Below are 18,872 nucleotides of genomic sequence, written 5' to 3' on the forward strand. Positions count from 1 at the left end.
GGTTTGTGGATCTGGTCAATCTAGCAGTGGACAGCTTCCTGAGGCTGGGCCATCTACAGAAACTTCTACGGCAGGGCCCTATATTTTCAGATCAAGCGAGTCACTTTTCTCTAGTGGCTTGACTTTTGAAAGGAGGCAATTAAGGAAGAAAGGATATCCGGAGGATATTATTTCTTCTCTACTGCGAGCTTGTAAGACATCTACTTCCTTGGCATATGTCCGGGTTTGGAGAGTCTTCGAGTCTTGGTGTACGGATCAGGGGGTTAATCCTCGACAAGCTTCAGTGGCACAGATTCTGTCCTTTTTACAGAGAGGCCTATCAAAAGGTTTGTTCTTTAGTTCCCTCAGAGAGCAGGTGTCAGCCTTGGACTGCTTGCAAGGCAGGGTTCATGGAGCAACTCTGGCTGCACATCTGGATGTGGTAACTTTCTTGTACAGCGCAAAGCATTTATGCCCCCCTATTCATAAGGTGTGTCCTTCCTGGAGCCTTAACTTGGTCCTCAAGGGCATGTGCGAAGCTCCGTTTGAGCCTCTTAAGAGAGCCACCTTGAAAGATCTGACTTTGAAAGTGGTTTTCTTGGTGGCCATTTGTTCAGTCAGGAGGGTGTCTGAACTTCAATCCCTGTCACTTAGGGAACCCTTTTTGCATATTTCGGATTGCGGCATTTCCCTGAGGACGGTTCCGTACTTTCTGCAGAAGGTAGTTTCAGCGTTCCACTTAGGCATTGTAGCTTCCGGTCATTCCAAATGTAGAGATTGATATGCCTCATGCCAAGGAATTAAAATGTTTGGATGTCAGAAGGGCTTTGTTGCAGTATCTAGAGGTCACTAACAGTTTCAGGCTGTCAGATCACCTTTTTGTGCTATGGAATGGTGCAAAAAAGGGACAGAAGGCATCAAAGGCCATCGTAGCGCGTTGGTTGAAAGAGGCTATTGGTTCCCCATATATCTGTTGCAGTTGTCCTATGGAGAGGTTAAGGGCTCATTGTACCCGTTCCCAGGCGGCCTCCTGGGCAGAATGCTAACTAGTTTTGCTGCAAGAGATTTGTAGGGTGACTACTTGGAAGTCTTTACATACGTTTACCAGACACTACCGATTGGATGCCCAGGCCCTGGACGCCGGCAATTTTGGTGAAAGTGTTCTTCCAGTGGGACTCTCACAGTTCCACCCCGGTTAGGGAAGCTTTGGTACATCACAGGAGTCTGGACTGATATGTGTACATACAGGGAAAGGAAAATTTGGTTCTTACCTGCTAATTTTCGTTCCTATAGTACCACAGCTTGGTCCAGAGTCCCATCCGGTAGAGGAGAGTGGTTTTAGAGAGTCCGCTTGATCTGTCTGCTGTAGTAATGCTGCTTAATTCTGAAGAATGGCATAAGTTTCCCATTAGTCCTTTTGCAAAAGGTTATAAATTTACTAGTGTATTTCCTTGTCCTCTGCTCATTCTGGAGTATATTAGAGAATTAATTGGTTGAACATTTGGTTAAAGTTTTTAGGCTTGGGAACTGATTAATACTGAGGAGGTGCAGGTGCACACCAGGTTAAGAGGCAGTGCCTGTGAAAACTTTCTCTGTCTCCATCTGCTGAAAGGGAGGCAAAACCAGGGAGTCTGGACTGATTTGTGGTTCTACAGGAATGAAAATTAGAGGTAAGAACCAATTTTCCTTTCTGGGTGTTCCTTCACAAATTAAGCCCTATAGATGTCTAATTTCCGCCAAAATTCTGAGCCGTACAGGTGTCTAAATTTAGCACTCAACTTTTAAAAAAATCGGCTTCTCTATGTCTTTAACTATTTGCTAATTGAACCAATGCAGGTCGATGAACTTTCACAACATTTGGAGACTGAGGCATCAAAATCTGCACAGTTAGAATCTGCAAATCATGACCTGCGCGAACAGTTATCTTCTATGAAGATTTTGCACAAAAATCATGAAAGGCTAGAAAAGAGCAAACATCAACTGGAAGAAGAAGTGACTAACCTCAAACGCCATGTAGAAACAAACATGATGGATCACAGTCAGATGGAACACTACAAAAAAGAGATTGAACAGCGTGCAAGGCAGGAAATAAGACAAAAACTGGAAGAAGTCAATCTGTTTTTGCAGGTTAATTTCTCTTATTTAACTTATTTCAATCATTTTAACCAAAAATTTGAGCTTTGGAAGGATTATATTTTTTAGTATGGTAAAGAATTTGCTGCAAGAATGTGAATATCTATGCATGTGTGTGTGTGTGTGTGTGTGTATGTATATATATATATATATATATATATATATATATATATATATATAAAACTAACAAAAACCAATGTGTCACCGAGGGTGTATGATATTCAGGCGATAATAATAGTTTTCTTTTTGCTTTATGTTTACCTATCTCCCCTGGTGAAATACACCACGGTAGAGTTAAGAATCTGTGTTTCATTATAGCACATATACGATGATGCCATATATGAAGGTCATCAAATAAATCATTATACCTATTGGGTCTTCTTTGATTTTTTGATAAAACATCAGGGGAGACAGTTTTCCTTCTGCTATATATAATATATATATGTATGTATATATATATATAAGCAGAAAAACATTCCAAAGAAATGGACAAAAGAGCACTAGTTTTGATATGGTATTAATTAAAACAGAAATATTTATTAATCATTCACAAAAAACTTGGCATTTTAGGTCATATACTCTTGAGTTCTCTCCCTGATAGATGAGAAGCCTACCAGAGATTATTGGGTGTTCTTTATACTAGAGGTTACCCCCTGAGGAAGCCGCTTTTGGCGAAACAAGAGCCTTGTCAGGGTCATTGACACCATACCCAGGAGGAACACCTTACCTATTTGTTTTCTGATTTATTACAAGCACTTTTTGGATAATACATTGATACTCATTTTTTGTACTTTCCAACATTGTCATTGTAATTGTTAAGGTAAAGCATTAACGTTAGCATCTGCTACTTGCTCCCTCTTCCCTCGTTCCACCCACAGACATTTTGTACATGACCACATTGTTCCTTGATCTTATACCTTGCCAATAATTAGGCAGACTCCATTTTGGTGTAAAAAATGGCCACAGCTTTATTTAAACATAACAATATATAACTAAATTTCTTGTGATACCCGAGCCGGCAGTATGGTTACCCGGCTGCCCGCCGCTTGTACCAAGCAAGGCAGCCTGATGATGTGGGCCCCCCGCCTTGTTCCCGAGCAAGGGGGCCATTGCCCTCATGCGCCTCCCGGCGCCCACGGCTACCCCGCCGTGCTGTGCTGATCCCAGCATCACTTGTAATCTGACTGCACCGGCCCGGGTACCCGCCTCCCCTTATCAGCTGTGACAATGTTTCAAAGGTTAACAGTAGAACAAGTATGATATATATATTTATTTTGCGTAGTAACGTTGCTGTCTAACATAGAAAACTATCTGTACGTGCAATTAAAGACCCCAGGGTGGGTGGGAGGGTGTTGCTTGGCCGGGCAGTCCTAAAAGGATCGCTTGCCGCGTGGTGCCGTCCTTTTAGAGGGGCGCCCACGTCATCTTCTGGCGCCCCTGTCGCTTCCAAGCGGCGTCACGGCTCCGGGGAGGGGCCGTGGCGTTGATCCCTCGATCCTCTACTTCAAGGCTGCCGGTGAGTGGGGTGCGTGGGGGATGGGTTTGCTCTCTTTTTATACCTCCTCCCCCCCCCCCCCCCCCCTTTTGCTTTCTCGTGCGTCGGTCGCGAGCAGGCGGCCGTTATATGCGTGCTCCGGGCAATTGGGCCCGGGCCGCTTTTAACGTTAGCATCTGCTACTTGCTCCCTCTTCCCTCGTTCCACCCACAGACATTTTGTACATGACCACATTGTTCCTTGATCTTATACCTTGCCAATAATTAGGCAGACTCCATTTTGGTGTAAAAAATGGCCACAGCTTTATTTAAACATAACAATATATAACTAAATTTCTTGTGATACCCGAGCCGGCAGTATGGTTACCCGGCTGCCCGCCGCTTGTACCAAGCAAGGCAGCCTGATGATGTGGGCCCCCCGCCTTGTTCCCGAGCAAGGGGGCCATTGCCCTCATGCGCCTCCCGGCGCCCACGGCTACCCCGCCGTGCTGTGCTGATCCCAGCATCACTTGTAATCTGACTGCACCGGCCCGGGTACCCGCCAAAACACGAGGTAGGGAGGACCCTTGCCTCGTGTCCCCCACTAAAAACTAAGCTGTGACCATGTGTTAACTGTGCGCCTCAATGGCATCTTGTAGGGTAATGTTGAATATATCATATCCGATGTCTGATAGATGTATCTGATCTGGTCTGAAGAGGCCAGGGGACATGTCATCGGCCCACTGATGTTTTATTTGTAGTCCGCCCATATTTTGCAGCCATGCTCCAATCTGCCTGTTAACTTTCTTTCGACCTCGCCCCCATAATTTTGATTGCTTCCATTTTGGTCGTGGAATGATATCCGACCAGCAAACCCGGGTACCTGGGAATAAGTTGAAGATGTTAACCAGGTCACTTTTAACCTTCCGGACCAAGCTCCTACATGTCAGTGTAGACAAGTCGTTGCCTCCGAGATGGAGTATTAAGAGATCGGGCGGTGCCCTAGCGTCCTTGAGGTGTCGTAGGAAAGGCAACAATCTCTCCCATAGCATGCCCGGTTTTCCGAACCATTCGATGACCCAGCCTTTTGACGCCATACCTAAGTGACTGCCGTATGGTCGTCCGATAGCTCTTTTAGCGGCCCATCGAATGTAGGAGTGGCCAATGATCCATGCAATGCGGTATGTACGACGAGCATCTGAAAAATATAATTAACAATTTTTGTTAGAATTAATAACTCTTTGTTAGGCCAAGTGCACTCTGTCCAATCGGACGTACGAGTTGGCAGCCTTTGAACGCCAGCGGCCTATTTTTTGGATCACATCCTGTTTGAGGCCCGCTGCTGCAGCACTTGTGGCAGCGCCGATTCTAAAGGAATGCGTGGTGAAAATTTTGGGGTCCAGGTTCATTTGAGTAACAACAGCGCGAAGTATTCGGGAAAATTGAAATCTGGTGAGAGGTGTACTGTCGGAATGTATCAGAAGATGTAGGCCACCCTTGGGCCGTACAGCAAGGTAGTTTCTCATATTGTCAATTGGGCATGTAGGGCATGATGGAACCTTATGGAGTGATATTGTAGTACCTCGTCCTGCTTGATCAGTTTTCGATTTTTGAATAGTAATAGTCAATTTATCCGGAGTATAAACAACATTCCCTGCCAGTAATCCATTATTCCCCTTGTCTAACTTGTTAGTGGCTACCAATTCGCTGACTCTGAAAGCTCCGAAGAAAGCCAATGAGAATGCAAGGCGAAAGAGGAGTATCTCGAAGCCGGAAGAGCAGATTAATGACAATTGTGTCCAAAACTTCTTGAGCATGTTGTGGGTAATAGGATGTCTGAGGTCTTTTGTTAATCCTTCTTTTCGCGCCCATCCAGTCATGATTTTTTTTGATCAGGAAGGATTTGGTAGGGTCACCCCAACCACGAGCTTTGGTGAAGAAAGCCAATCCTGCGATGTATTTTTGTACTGTATTCCTTGTCATCCCGTCTTGCTTAGCAGCGGAAATGTACCTGACGAGTATGTCCTCGCGGATTGGGCCTTGGTTCCAGCCTATTCCCTTTAGGAATGTGGCTACTACGTCATAGCCTCTGCAGTATGACTTCCACGTGGATGGTGCTACGGATCTGCGAATTAATTCTCGTGTTGTTTCCGTCCAATGTTCCATAAGGCTGGTGGTATTGGCGTACCGATTTCGTCCGCTGTTGGAACCTGGAGGTGAAACAAAGGCCATTTAGCACGGGAAAGGGAGTCAGCTGCGCTATTGCGTATTCCCGGTACATGCCTTGCGCGTAGTGTGATGTTATGACGTAAGGCTGCTAGAACTATCTGACGTAGTAAATCGACCACCCTCGGGCATTTGGCTGATTGGGAATTTAAAATGTGCACCACTGCTAGGTTGTCGCACCAGAATATAATGTGCTTGTCTTGTAACTTCTCGTGCCATAACACCAAGGCTACCCAGATAGGAAATAGCTCCAAGAAGGTGATATTGGTACTGAGGCCCTGCAATATCCAATCGTCGGGCCATTTTTCTGCACACCATGCGTTCTGACAAATGGCTCCAAATCCCCAACCACCCGATGCATCGGTGTGAATGTTTAAGTCTACATTGGATAATGGTGGGCCCTGTAGCATAGTTATTCCATTAAATTCGTTCAAGAATGTGTCCCATATTTGGAAGTCGCCTCTGATGCCTTGGGATAGTCGGAGGAAATGATGTGGCCGGCGTATGCCCACTGTAGCGGCTGCGAGCCTCCTCATGAATGCTCTCCCCATTGGAATGACACGGCAAGCAAAATTCAGGGAACCTAAAATGGATTGAGCGACTCGTAGGGTAATCTTCTTAGCTGTAGTCGCTTGCTGGATCATGATCCGTAACTTGCAGATCTTTTCTTGTGGCAGCTTTGCCATCATCTTCTGAGAATCAATTTCGATTCCCAGAAGGATATAATAGTTGTGGGACCCTCTGTTTTTGTCGTAGATAAGGGGACCCCAAAATCCTTAGCCATAGTCTGAAATTCGGTTAATGTGTTAAAGCATGATTTAGTATCTGGTGGCCCGACGAATAGAAAGTCATCGAGGTAATGAACTATGTTGCGCGAAGATGTCCTCTGTTCCAGAACCCAATGTAAAAATGTACTAAATAATTCGAAGTAAGCACATGAGACAGAACATCCCATGGGCATACATTTGTCAAAGAAGTAATGGTCATCAAATTTGAAACCAAGTAAAGGAAAACTGTTTGGGTGTACCGGCAAGAGCCTGAATGCAGATTCAATATCCGCTTTTGCCATGAGGGCGCCGTACCCACAGGCGCGCACCAACGCTATAGCTGAATCAAATGAAGCGTATTGCACGGAGCATTCGGTTTGTGGCAGATGGTCGTTCACCGATCGACCGGGCAGGAAAGAAAGATTCTGTATCAGACGATACTTGCCCTGTTCCTTTTTTGGAATGACTGCCAATGGTGAGAGAAACATGTGCAGGAAAGGGGGCTCGCTGAATGGACCAGCTATTCTACCCTGTGCAATCTCAGCATTTAATTTAGCTTGGACAATATCTTTGTGACGGGTGGCTGAGTGTGCGTTCTTGGTGTGCAGCTTTTCTATGGAACCTTGAAAAGGAATAATGAAACCGTGGTAAAAGCCTTGAGCTAATTTGTTTGCCTTGTTCTGATTTGGATATATATCCAGCCATGGCAGCATGGCGTCCAAACGTATGGGTGATGGTGCTTTGCTAAAGCGGGGCATTGGGAGCTTTTTGCTTACTCCCTGTATTCTGCCTCTTAGGGCATTTAATGAAAGGGTGGGGTGCCGCGCATCCGGAGCAAATGTGTTTAAATTTGCAATCCGGGAAGGAACATATATTTTTATTGAACTTCCAGCAAGTATTATCGTGCCCTGCTGCAACGCGTCTGGCCGGGAAAAATCCCGGTGATGGTCTCCTAGATAATCGTGATTTTGTTCCGTGCTCCAAGGCTTTTTGTGTCATATTGTTAATCCATAGGCTCACATCCTGGGTACCCCACGTCATAAAGCGATTGTCCTCCATTTTATCTCTAAATTGCTCATCATAATTGAGCCATGCCCAACTATCGTGCTGTTGATAAGCTCGCAAGATGTTGACAGCGTAGCTCAACATGGGGCCGTATTGTGTGGTATCCTGATGGCCTACCACGCTTGTCATATGCAGGAAAGCCATAATCCAATTGACAATGGTCTTTGGTATTTTAACCTCTTTGCCCAAGGTTGCCGATCCCGCTCTGCGTTTTTTTCTTTCTTCGGGCTTTCGCCGGCCGTGTAGAATGGAAAATATGTCGATATACTTGCGCTGCTTAATTTTCTTTCTCAATTTCTTGGGAACGCTCTCCCATAGCTGAGATAGCGTGGTTAACGCCGGTGGACCCCTGGAATCCTTGTCCATGTTAACACCTGATATGTGGAGGTCACTATCAGAAGAGGAAGTTGAGGTGGAAGAGGATGTGGAGCTGCTAGAACTGGAGCTATGCCTGCGCTTGCGCTTGGACCTGCGCTTGGATTTGCTGGCAACTGCCCCCTGTGATCCCTGCTGCAATTGCCCCAACAAGTCGGACTCACCAGTATTGACGATCGTGTTGCCGGATTTTATGACTTGCGAGCTAGTGGTGGGCCTTACGCCGTCTATGACTTGCGCGCTAGTGGAAGGCCTTACGCCGTCATTTCGGTTGCGGTGAGTGTTAGGGGTATCCTCCTGCCTAGCTGGTTGAACGCCATTTTCCATTGATTGGTGAATGAAAGGAGATGGTTGTGTGCCACACGCATTAGGGGAAGCTGGTGAGTGTCGCGTAGTCTGTGTCTCTTCTTGTCGATATGTATGCCTGGGTGGCGATCGCCAACATCCCCATGGAGTCCGGTCAGAGGCACGTATGCTTCCCTTCTGTGCATGAATTCTTTCCCACCGTTGGCCCTCGAGATCCGAATCCCGCTGATCGTGCCATGGGAGTCTGTCATATAGTTCTCTGTCTTCCTCGTGCCAAGATGCAAAAGATCTATTAATATTATGGGATGGTCGTTGTGAACCATAGTGAGGAAGGATAGGCAAAAATTTATCACGGGAATCTACGAAGTCATCTCTGCGGTAGTCGTGCATCCGTCGTCTTTGCGGAGGTGTCGGAACGGCATTTCGTCTGTCCGGAGGTATAAGAACGTCATTTTCAACAGCATTTTCAGACTCAGAATTGTTGGGTTCAGGTATGGAGGCGCCAGTGTCCGGGGAAGGTGGATTATCGCCTTCCTGGAGTGTGGTATCGGATGTCTGCTCGTCAGCCGCGTGGCGATCGACTTCTATGGCTGGTTGGCGGCGACCTCTGCTGCGACCTCTACCTGTACCCCGGCTGCGACCTCTACGGCTGCAACCTGTACTCGTTCGCCGCGTTTTTGAATCCCTGCCGCGACCTGTAATCGCCCCTCGGGTTCTTGTAATCATGTTGTGTAGTACTTTTTGTGGCCGCTGCGGTGATAATTGGTGATCACCCGGCGATAAGGGTTGAGCGCCCGCCGCATCGGTGATAGGGTTAACTCTTTTTCCGCCGGTTCTTCTTTTTGGCGCCATCCTGTGTAAGGAACGCGATGCAAGACCTGCTAAAACTGTAACAGGAAAAGTTAATGCAACAAAGTTAGCAAGCGTGAAAGTTGATAAAACTGTATTGGGACAGATAATGCAACAAACAGTTAGCAAGTATAATGTAATGGAACATTTGCGACGTGGTTCCCCCCCTCCAGCTGGCAGTACATGGTCTCATAACCTATGCTAGCAACCTATGTGCTCCTGGCTAAAGGGTATATGCAAGTAAGTTATAATATATTTATTATTTTATTTCTTATTAAAAAAAAAAATTTTTTTTTTTTTTTTTTTTTTTTTTTTTGAAAGCTCGACTATAATCAGCTTTTTCAATCTCTCTCCCTCATGCTGTTAATAAAGAGAAAGGTGGCTCATTCTGCACAACATTGAAATTATAATAAATCATGCAAGAGGAGAACACATCAATGTTTTATTGATGTTTGTTTATTTATTTCATTATTTATTTTATTATTATTATTTTGTTTTTTTTTTTTTTTTTTTTTTATATGATTTGCCCACGGTCGTAAGTACTTGAGTCATGTTCATAGTCCACTGCTCTAACCACTAGGCTATTCCTCCTCCCTGTTGATGAATGAGAAAATGGAACATGAAACAGAAGACCTGAATTCTCAAACATAATTTAGAAAACCAAACAAAAGGATATAAATGTGCCCCCTGGCTGGTCTCGAACCCTGGTCTCCTGGTGCATAGCCTGCAGCTCTGACCATTAGGCTACAATTGAATTGACCATTATGCTGCAATTGAAATGCATATGTTAAACCACTCAGGCCAGACCAGAATGCTTGGGCATATCCTGCCGAGCGGAAAGACTGGCCTTTCTATATATATATACTTTTTTTTTTTTTTTTTTTTAAATCCGTGGGGCAAGTAGCGCACAAGGCCGCTCTCTCTCGCTTCCACCGGTGACCGGGACTCCCTCTCGCGTGAACAGCCTCTCTCCACTCACCTGCACCCTGTGAACAGCCTCTCTGCACTCGATTACCGGGGCTGGTATGGGCGAGAGGCCGGTCACACGTGGGTATGTGCCGCACGAGCACATGTACGCTCGGAGGGCGAGTGCCTCCCCGCACCCTGCGATCGTGTGCATCGCAAAATCTGTACGTGTTGGGTCGTGTGCCTCCCTACCCCCTGTTCCCCACGAACGCCATGCGCATTGTGGTGAAAGGGACCGCGTGCGAATGGAACGCGATATAGCGCTTATAATTTATCCCCTCTGCATGCGACCGGGAAAAAGGATGTTCCTGAGCTCACAAGGAGCGGCATGGGACTCGAACAGTCATCTCCCTGCTTTAGAGCCAGCTGCTCTAGCCACTAGGCTACTTAGAAAGCCTAACATGAGTGAGGAGCAACGACCCACAACCCAGTGTGCCGGGGGGGGGGGGGGGGAGGACTCACATACTGGAGATCTTCTGCCTGGCGGGGTACAGCATTCCCCAACTGCGCCACCCCTGGAAGACTTATTTATTGTTATTATTATTATTATTTTTTTTTTTTTTAAAGAAGAGGCGGTATCTATGACCGGGGACACAGGCAAAAGGAGAAACTCCCGGCACAAGGAGACAGCTCCCGTGTGCCGCAGGCAGAAGTGGGGAGGGGAAGGACTCGGTCCAGATCGGGCAGGCCACGAACAAAGAAACCAGCAGTCAAGCAGGGCAGGCCGTCGGCGCGACCGCAGAACAAACAATGCCCAAAGACTGCCCCCAACATGCAAAGAATTAGTTATAACAGTCTTACCCCAGATCCCCGACTGTACGGAACAGAAACAGGAAGGCTGCCCGAAGTGCCAGGCGGTCAACTCCGTGGAACAGTGAATCGCTGCTGGGCAATCGGAACAGTGTTGTTGCTTGGCCGGGCAGTCCTAAAAGGATCGCTTGCCGCGTGGTGCCGTCCTTTTAGAGGGGCGCCCACGTCATCTTCTGGCGCCCCTGTCGCTTCCAAGCGGCGTCACGGCTCCGGGGAGGGGCCGTGGCGTTGATCCCTCGATCCTCTACTTCAAGGCTGCCGGTGAGTGGGGTGCGTGGGGGATGGGTTTGCTCTCTTTTTATACCTCCTCCCCCCCCCCCCCCTTTTGCTTTCTCGTGCGTCGGTCGCGAGCAGGCGGCCGTTATATGCGTGCTCCGGGCAATTGGGCCCGGGCCGCTTTATCTCTTCTTTAAAGTTTTCCTGTTCTTTATTGTTGTAACATACATAGTTTATAGTTTAGTTTATTTGGTTTTTTTATACCGTTACATCAGTCGTTTGACCATCACAGCGGTGTACATTGACATAATTCAATACATACAGTTAACTATATTAAATACGTCATTTTAGTTAGTTACCTAAATTCAATGACAACTTAAAATCTTAAAGGGCTTAAAATAATAAAACTTAAAACTTAACTACTATACTATCAAAAACAATAAGATTAAATAGTATACTAAACTTATCTTAACTGTGTAATAAAATATCGGTTAAAACAATAGTAAATCTTAACACATTATAGTATCACGGATATAATAGTCGCATACTGTTTGGGTCTCATGCTTCTGTGTATGCACACGTAAAGAGCCATGACTTTAATTCTGCTTTAAATTTCTTAGTGTCTGTCTGCTGTCTTAAAGTAGCTGGTAATGTATTCCACAATTTAGGACCCGCGATGGATATTGCTCTGTCCCGGACTGCGCTGAGTTTTGCAGATTTAACAGTTGGAATAGATAGAAGACTTTTATTACTGGAACGGAGTTCTCTATGTGGTACATGTAAACGTATTGAAGAGTTCAACCAGTCAATGTTATTTCCATATAAAATTTTATGTAAAATACATGCAACTTTGTACTGTATGCGATAAGTGATGGGTAACCAATGTAACGTAATCAGAACTGGGGTTATGTGGTCGCATTTTTTTGTTCCGGTCAAAACTCGCGCTGCGGCATTTTGCAGTACTTGTAGGGGGCGAGTGGTGCTGTTTGGGAGACCGAGTAGTAAGGCATTGCAATAGTCTAAACTCGAAAAGATTAGTGATTGTAAAACAGATCTAAAATCTGACAATGCCAGCAATGGTTTTAATTTTCTGAGTGTCAGTAATTTAAAGTATCCTTCTCTTACTTTTAATGTTATGTGTTTTTTCATTGCCAGTTCCGTATCTATTGTTACTCCAAGATCTCTAACAAAAGTGCAAGGTTGAATCTTTATGGAATTTTTGTGCAAAATTGGGGATAGGTCTGCTGTTGTAGCTTTTCGTTCTAATAGTAATACTTCAGTTTTGTTGGTGTTCAGAATTAGTTTCAAGGGGACTAGCAATTGATTTATCATTTCTAGGTACATAGTTACAGTTTTTTTTGTTTGATCAATTGTGTTATTAATAGGAACAAGAAACTGAATATCATCTGCGTAAATATGAAAGGTAAGGCCCAAACCTGACAAGAAATGACATATAGGTAAGAGATAAATATTAAATAAGGTTGCCGATAAAGTGGAGCCCTGAGGTACACCCGTTTTTAAGGGGATGATATTGGAAGATGAATTTTTTTATTTTTACTTGGAAACTTCGATTAGATAAAAAAGAGGTAAACCAGTTTAAAACTAAGTTTTTTATGCCTATTTCTCTGAGGCGTGTTAATAAAATCCTATGATCAACTGTATCGAACGCAGCAGATAAATCTAATAGAACTAGAAAATAATTTTGACCAGAATCGAAGCCCCTTAAAATAGTATCAGATAGAGAGCTTAACGCCATACATGATCTTATTTGATTGTATCCCTCGCCCGTTAATCAGAGGTACAGGCCTCCGCTGGTTTTTGCGGAAGGCGTTTGCAGTGGGGAAAAATGTCATATTAGTAGCATGGCAATCAGCGGAAGGTCCCTCATATTGGTTATGGCGCATCCACTTGCACCGGATGATGCAGATGGACAATGTGGCTTCTCGGGAGAATCCTCAGAGGCGGAGGACGTTTCTACAGGTCTGGGATGGATACCTCCAACACTTACCTCACAGGACACGTAGCTTGATCATCAATTGCTGAATTGGACATCACTTGGGCTTCATACTCACTCGTGAACTATGGATATTTTCTGCACGGGTCCCAGGGGGGGGGGGGGATTGTACATCGTAGATATTATCTTCTCACTCACTGCACTGGCTATGTTTGGAGATGTAGAAAAAGGGAAAAATGCTATGTCTCTTTGTTTGTTCTGAGGTTATGAGATGATTTCAATAAAAACCGTTTATACATAAAAAGCAATTCAGTATTAAAATTTTTTCTAAATCCGAATTGATTCGGAAATAAGATATTGTTTGTTTCCAAGTAGCTATCTAGTTGTCGTTGGACGACTTTTTCTAGCAGTTTTACTATAAAAGGTAGATTAGATATCGGTCTGTAATTATTTACTTGAGTAGGGTCTAACTTAGGGTTTTTTAATATTGGTTTAATTAGGGCATTCTTAAGTATATCTGGATAGAGACCTTCTGATAATGATAGATTAATTATTATATTATTAAGTAACATACTTAAGTCTGCTTGAAAGTAATTGTGCCATAATGGCCAAGGTTTGACAACAAATGTATTAGCACCCATGTCATGGGAGTGCACAGTCTGCAATTGATCCTTATTTTAACTTATCAATAATTATTTGTATAAGGGTCACATTATTGTGCCACATTTGTTAACATTAAGATGTTAATTTATTTTAATTTTTTTGTGAATGATTAATAATGATTTCTGTTTTAATTAATACCATATCAACAATATTAGTGCTCTTTTGTCCATTCCTTTGGAAGGCTTTTCTGCTTGTTTATTGAGCACCTTATATGATTTCTTATTACCTGGTCTTTTGTTTCTATCTATCTATATATAGAGAAAGAGAGATTTTATATGGAGAGAGAGAGAGAGAGATTGGTTAGTTAAAAGAAGGCTGGGCTCAATTGTCCTCTGCCCTTAAGTTAACTATGTATAAAAATTCATATCACATTCAAATTTGCAGTTATTTTCTTGTTGCATCATCATGATAGCTGTAGGCAGAATTATATTTCAAAGTCCTATACTTTCTTCATTCTTGGAACATTGGCACATTTTCAGCATGCTGTATGTGTTCCACACACAACATTTTGATGATGGAAACTCTGCAATGGTGGTTTGCATTGCATGGGTTTGACTCAGATTTGTAAATCAATGGGGTTTTTTTGCTTCCTTAAAAGATGTAAGCAGTAAGGGTCATCATCTCTGAAAACTGACCATGCTTTCTGGTGATTTTGCTCACTTACTGTTTTTTTCAATAAAGCTAATCCAGAAACACCTTACCAGTTTGAAAATTCAGGGTTACTGTGGGTAATTGCTGTTGCCAGGTGCAAACAAACCAGTGCTCAAATATAGTAATACATTTCCTTAAATAAACAACATAGAACTGGAGCATTGTGGAAGATAATCAATACTCTTTATTTAGTTGACAAACATTCTATAAAGGAAAACACATATCCTAATTTCAGTTAACACCCAGGCAATCCAAGAATTTGAAAAAGAGAGAAATAAAGAGGATGCATCCGGAGGAATTCAGAATAGCTTCATCAATATGAGGGGTGTGGATCAGGTGAGAACCTTCATACTATAGAAATAAGAGGAAAATCATACCTGCTAGAAGCAGCCTAAGAGGACAATGCAACTGGCAGTTATATCTGTTTCTGGCCAGCAGTACAAAGAGATGTAGGCAGTTTGTGAGTTGGCACCTTATATTTGTTCAGACTTAATATTCTACTGGACTACACCAGTGTAGCTTAAAGCGTATTGGAAAAAAAATGCTTAAGTGGGCTGTTATTAAAATCAAGCTCAATTGCACAAAAACAGAGACTTTACTTGTGGGTGAGACTCATGGCTTCCTTGTGAAGAGTAGAATAATGTTAAATGGAGTTCCTTTATTTATTAAATATGAGGTGTGCAGTTTGAATGTTTTATTGGACACCAAACTGAATATGAACAGCATGAGTGGCAAAATATGCTTTTTTACTACCTTTATTGCTTGCAGTAGATTAAACATCTTATCATTTCTTCCACTCTGACCACTTTTATTTATGTGTTTGTAATGTCACATGTTAGCTATTGCAATGCTTTGTATGTGGGCCTCCCATTAAAATTCTTGAAATGTCTCCAGTACCCTGCTTCTGGGCTGTTGTCCATTTCTGGGTACTGCAACCATGTCAGTCCAGTCCTCTTCCACCTGCTCTAGCTCCTGGTCTTATACAGGGCTCAATTTAAAGTCCTCTTTATCGCCTCTAAATGCCCTTTAGAGGCTGGCCATTACCATTTTGAAAATGGTGCCGCCAGTCCTGAAGCTCGAGGGGGCACTCCAGGACTCACTCAAACACAGAGAATTTCTTGTAAATGCAAAGAGTTGGTCAGAGGAGCAAAGAGAGGGAATTGTGGTACAGGGGGTGGGGAGTAACTTTGGGGAGTTAAAAGGGCAGGGTTGGGCATGGTGGTGGAACAAGGCTAGTCCCTTTATTCTTTTTTTTTCTTTTTGTTTACTTTTTTACAGTTTGGCCAATTCTGGGCTTGGCAAGGGGTTTTTATACACCAGACTGGGGAGAAGGGAGAGTCTGTGGGACATATGGGCACTTTAAGAAAGATCCTGGTAGCATTGGGATGTGAATTAGTATTCCAATGCTCCCTGGGAAAGTTAACTATATCTCTTGAGGTGTAGTTAACTTTTGATCAAATAACTCTGCTTTTAAATTTTAAGGCAAGCCACATTATTTAACTAGTATGCTAGTTTCCTATTTAAGAGCTGATTTATTTGCATTTGCATGCAAATCAGCTTATTTTATTGCCTACATTGTGCCAGGTTTTTTTGGGGGTGGATAATATGTGGATTATGAAATTCCTCATGTTATCCCTGCATTAATGTGTTTACCATTCTGTAAAGCCTCAAAGCAGCTTTGTGAATGACTCCTCTAGGCCTCTATTTTGCATAGATCCTCAGCTGCTTCCTGTGGCATTGTTTTCATGCTGCAGCATACTCATAGGTACACACCATGCATTTCATGGACAAAGGCAGGAAAAATGAAATTTAGAAATCTGATGTAAAAACCATGTAGTGCAAACCACTGTTTTATTGCTTTGATCAGCAAATTGTTGTGTGTCTTAACACACATTCGGGGTAACTTGTGGTATATTTGTCTGCGACTCACAGAATAAAGGTCATAATAAACCAAGATTTCTTGTCTGCAAAATTTGGCAGTGTGCAATAAATGATACGAAGGATTAAATATCTGCAGGGCTGATTCAAATATCACCCAAGTGACCCAAATAATCTCCTGATATTCAATCATGTCTGTGGTTCAAACATATTGCAGAATACAGAACTTTTGTTATGATTTTTCTCATGCAGAAGCAATCATTAGAATCTTCACTTTCTCTAATAATTGAGAAATCTTTCCTAACACATTAGGAGAAATACCCATTAATCAACCCATATCGCCACATGATCCATCATTCAGCACTAATCTTACTACCTCTGTTTTATATGCAATCATGCATTTCAATATTTGTTACTCATGTTGTAATTATAGCAGAGTCCATCTAGCAAAGACTGCCTATTAACCATTTAACTGTCTGTCTTGACTTATTTTTTAACAAATGATCAACTTCTTTGGAAAAAGTTTTCTGATGGTTAATCTGTGCAATTAGGATATAAAAATGGAGGAAGAAAGATGTTCCATTTCACTGTCACATACTTTGCACCATGAGACCAACTCTCCACTTCCATCAGGGCTTGGGACTTTTCGACCAGTTGACTCAAGCACAACTGACCAATGACATCAGATCAGCCAGGATTCTGTCTTGGTCTCTGCAGTGATGAGACTGTACCTACCTTCCTCAAAATTTTAGATGTGAAAAAGCCTGTGAAACACCAGATAAAGATTTCAGCAGCTCATAGGGAAGAGGCTGGAAAGCTGACAAAAAGAATCATCTCTTTTCAATTCACAGTTAGTCACATAATGCACACTTTAGCTGTTCTCTGGGACAGTGGTTCTCAACCTTTTTTCGACCGGGACACACCTGATAGATGGTTCTCACATGTGTGACAGACTGAACGTGTGACCGTCACGGGACTATATGTATACATACACTCTGCATCCACGGGAACCCCTCGACCCCCGACAATGGATCAGAACAGAACTAGGTCATTACCCATAGAACTCACCATGCAAAAAAGATATTCTGGTTCTGGTGACATATTAGTAAAAGCAAACTCCCTTTACTACCAGGTACAATAGCCTTCCTTATGAAAAGACAGTAATTTACCACTAATGCATATCCTATTGAGAAAACACAACAAATAAGATTGATATAAATGCCTACATGTTAGTAAAATACCTCACCTCGGTCACACACAAAGCCGACCTTCACTAAGGACAGAAAGACCACAAATTATAAATTTGGAGACAGAAACTGGAATGCAAAACCAAAAAAGCCACTCTGCATGCAGTGCAAACCTGGAGAAATGAAAACAAATATAGCACCTAACATAGTCCCAGGATCTGCAATAATACACACAAACTAATCTGCACAAAGTTACACCTGCATTATGGCATGCACTCACATGGAACAACCCTATATATGAAAAGGCAACACTACAAATATTAAATATTAAACCAGGCCCTAAACACCAATATACTTCCTATTAGGAAAACAGAATAAGCCAAGCTGCTATAGAATCCCCTCGCAGAAATAATTGTAAAACTATACCAATAAATGTTTCAAAACAGCTGATGAACAGAATAACATCCAACAATTAAAAACTCATAAAAATGATTAAAAATGTGTCCAAATATCAATTACATATTTCAAAACAGATTACATAATACCCAATAATTAAAATGGCATTCAATCAAGAAAAATAAACTTAAAAAGACGCCTTTTCTTACCATCTCCAGCAGCTCTCCTATTCCTTTCTCTTGCAGGCCAAAAGCACACATCAGAAGCAGCAGCTGCTGCTGAAGCTCTGTCCTCACGATCCTCTTCTTAGGGCGCACAACCAGTCACTCACTCACACACACATACCCCAAATTAGACCCCATGACCAGTTTTGGTCTCTCTTGCACACACCAGTCATCTTCCTAACCAGTCTCCCTCTCAGTCACACACATGCTCTCTCTTATATACAAGTTCAAAATCACACACAAATGCTCTCGCACCCATTCACACCCACACACCAGCCCTCACCCAGGCTCCATTCACACCACACTCCCATTCTCGCCACACCCACGCTCCCATTGTCACCACACCCACGCTCCCATTGTCACCACACCCAGGCTCCCACTCTAGACCTCATTTTCATAAATGAATACTTCTCACTCATCACCCCCCCTACCTGTACCCCCATCCCTTGGTCTGATCATTCACTGATATCTGCGGAATTAGCAATAAGAAAAAAACAGACGTCCTCCTCCCCTAAATCCACTATTCAGTTCAGAAAACCCTGTTCCATGGACGCCCTCTCCACCAGCCTCTCCAAAGACCTAACCAATCTGGACCTCTCCAACGCTGACTCTGCTATGACTTCATGGCTAAACATCACTCGATCAGTAGCAAATAAAATCTGCCCCATGGTATCGAAAGAAATCAATCCAGCCCGGCACAACAAAAAACCTTGGTTCACCATAGAACTGAAAAAGCTTAAACAAGACCTGCAAC

At 43.3% G+C, this 18,872-nt stretch overlaps 1 protein-coding gene across 1 annotated transcript in view; it reads left to right on the forward strand.

Moving 5' to 3' along the window:
* The window catches only part of LOC115099561 (ankyrin repeat domain-containing protein 26-like), a 462,251-nt gene that overhangs the window by 395,246 nt on the left and 48,133 nt on the right, over positions 1-18,872 (forward strand). The window contains 1 exon segment of the mRNA XM_029617295.1: positions 1,816-2,106. Within this exon segment, the coding sequence (XP_029473155.1) occupies positions 1,816-2,106 (291 nt within the window).

This window comes from Rhinatrema bivittatum, chromosome 9, assembly GCF_901001135.1.
Source record: "Rhinatrema bivittatum chromosome 9, aRhiBiv1.1, whole genome shotgun sequence".
Classification (NCBI taxonomy): domain Eukaryota; kingdom Metazoa; phylum Chordata; class Amphibia; order Gymnophiona; family Rhinatrematidae; genus Rhinatrema; species Rhinatrema bivittatum.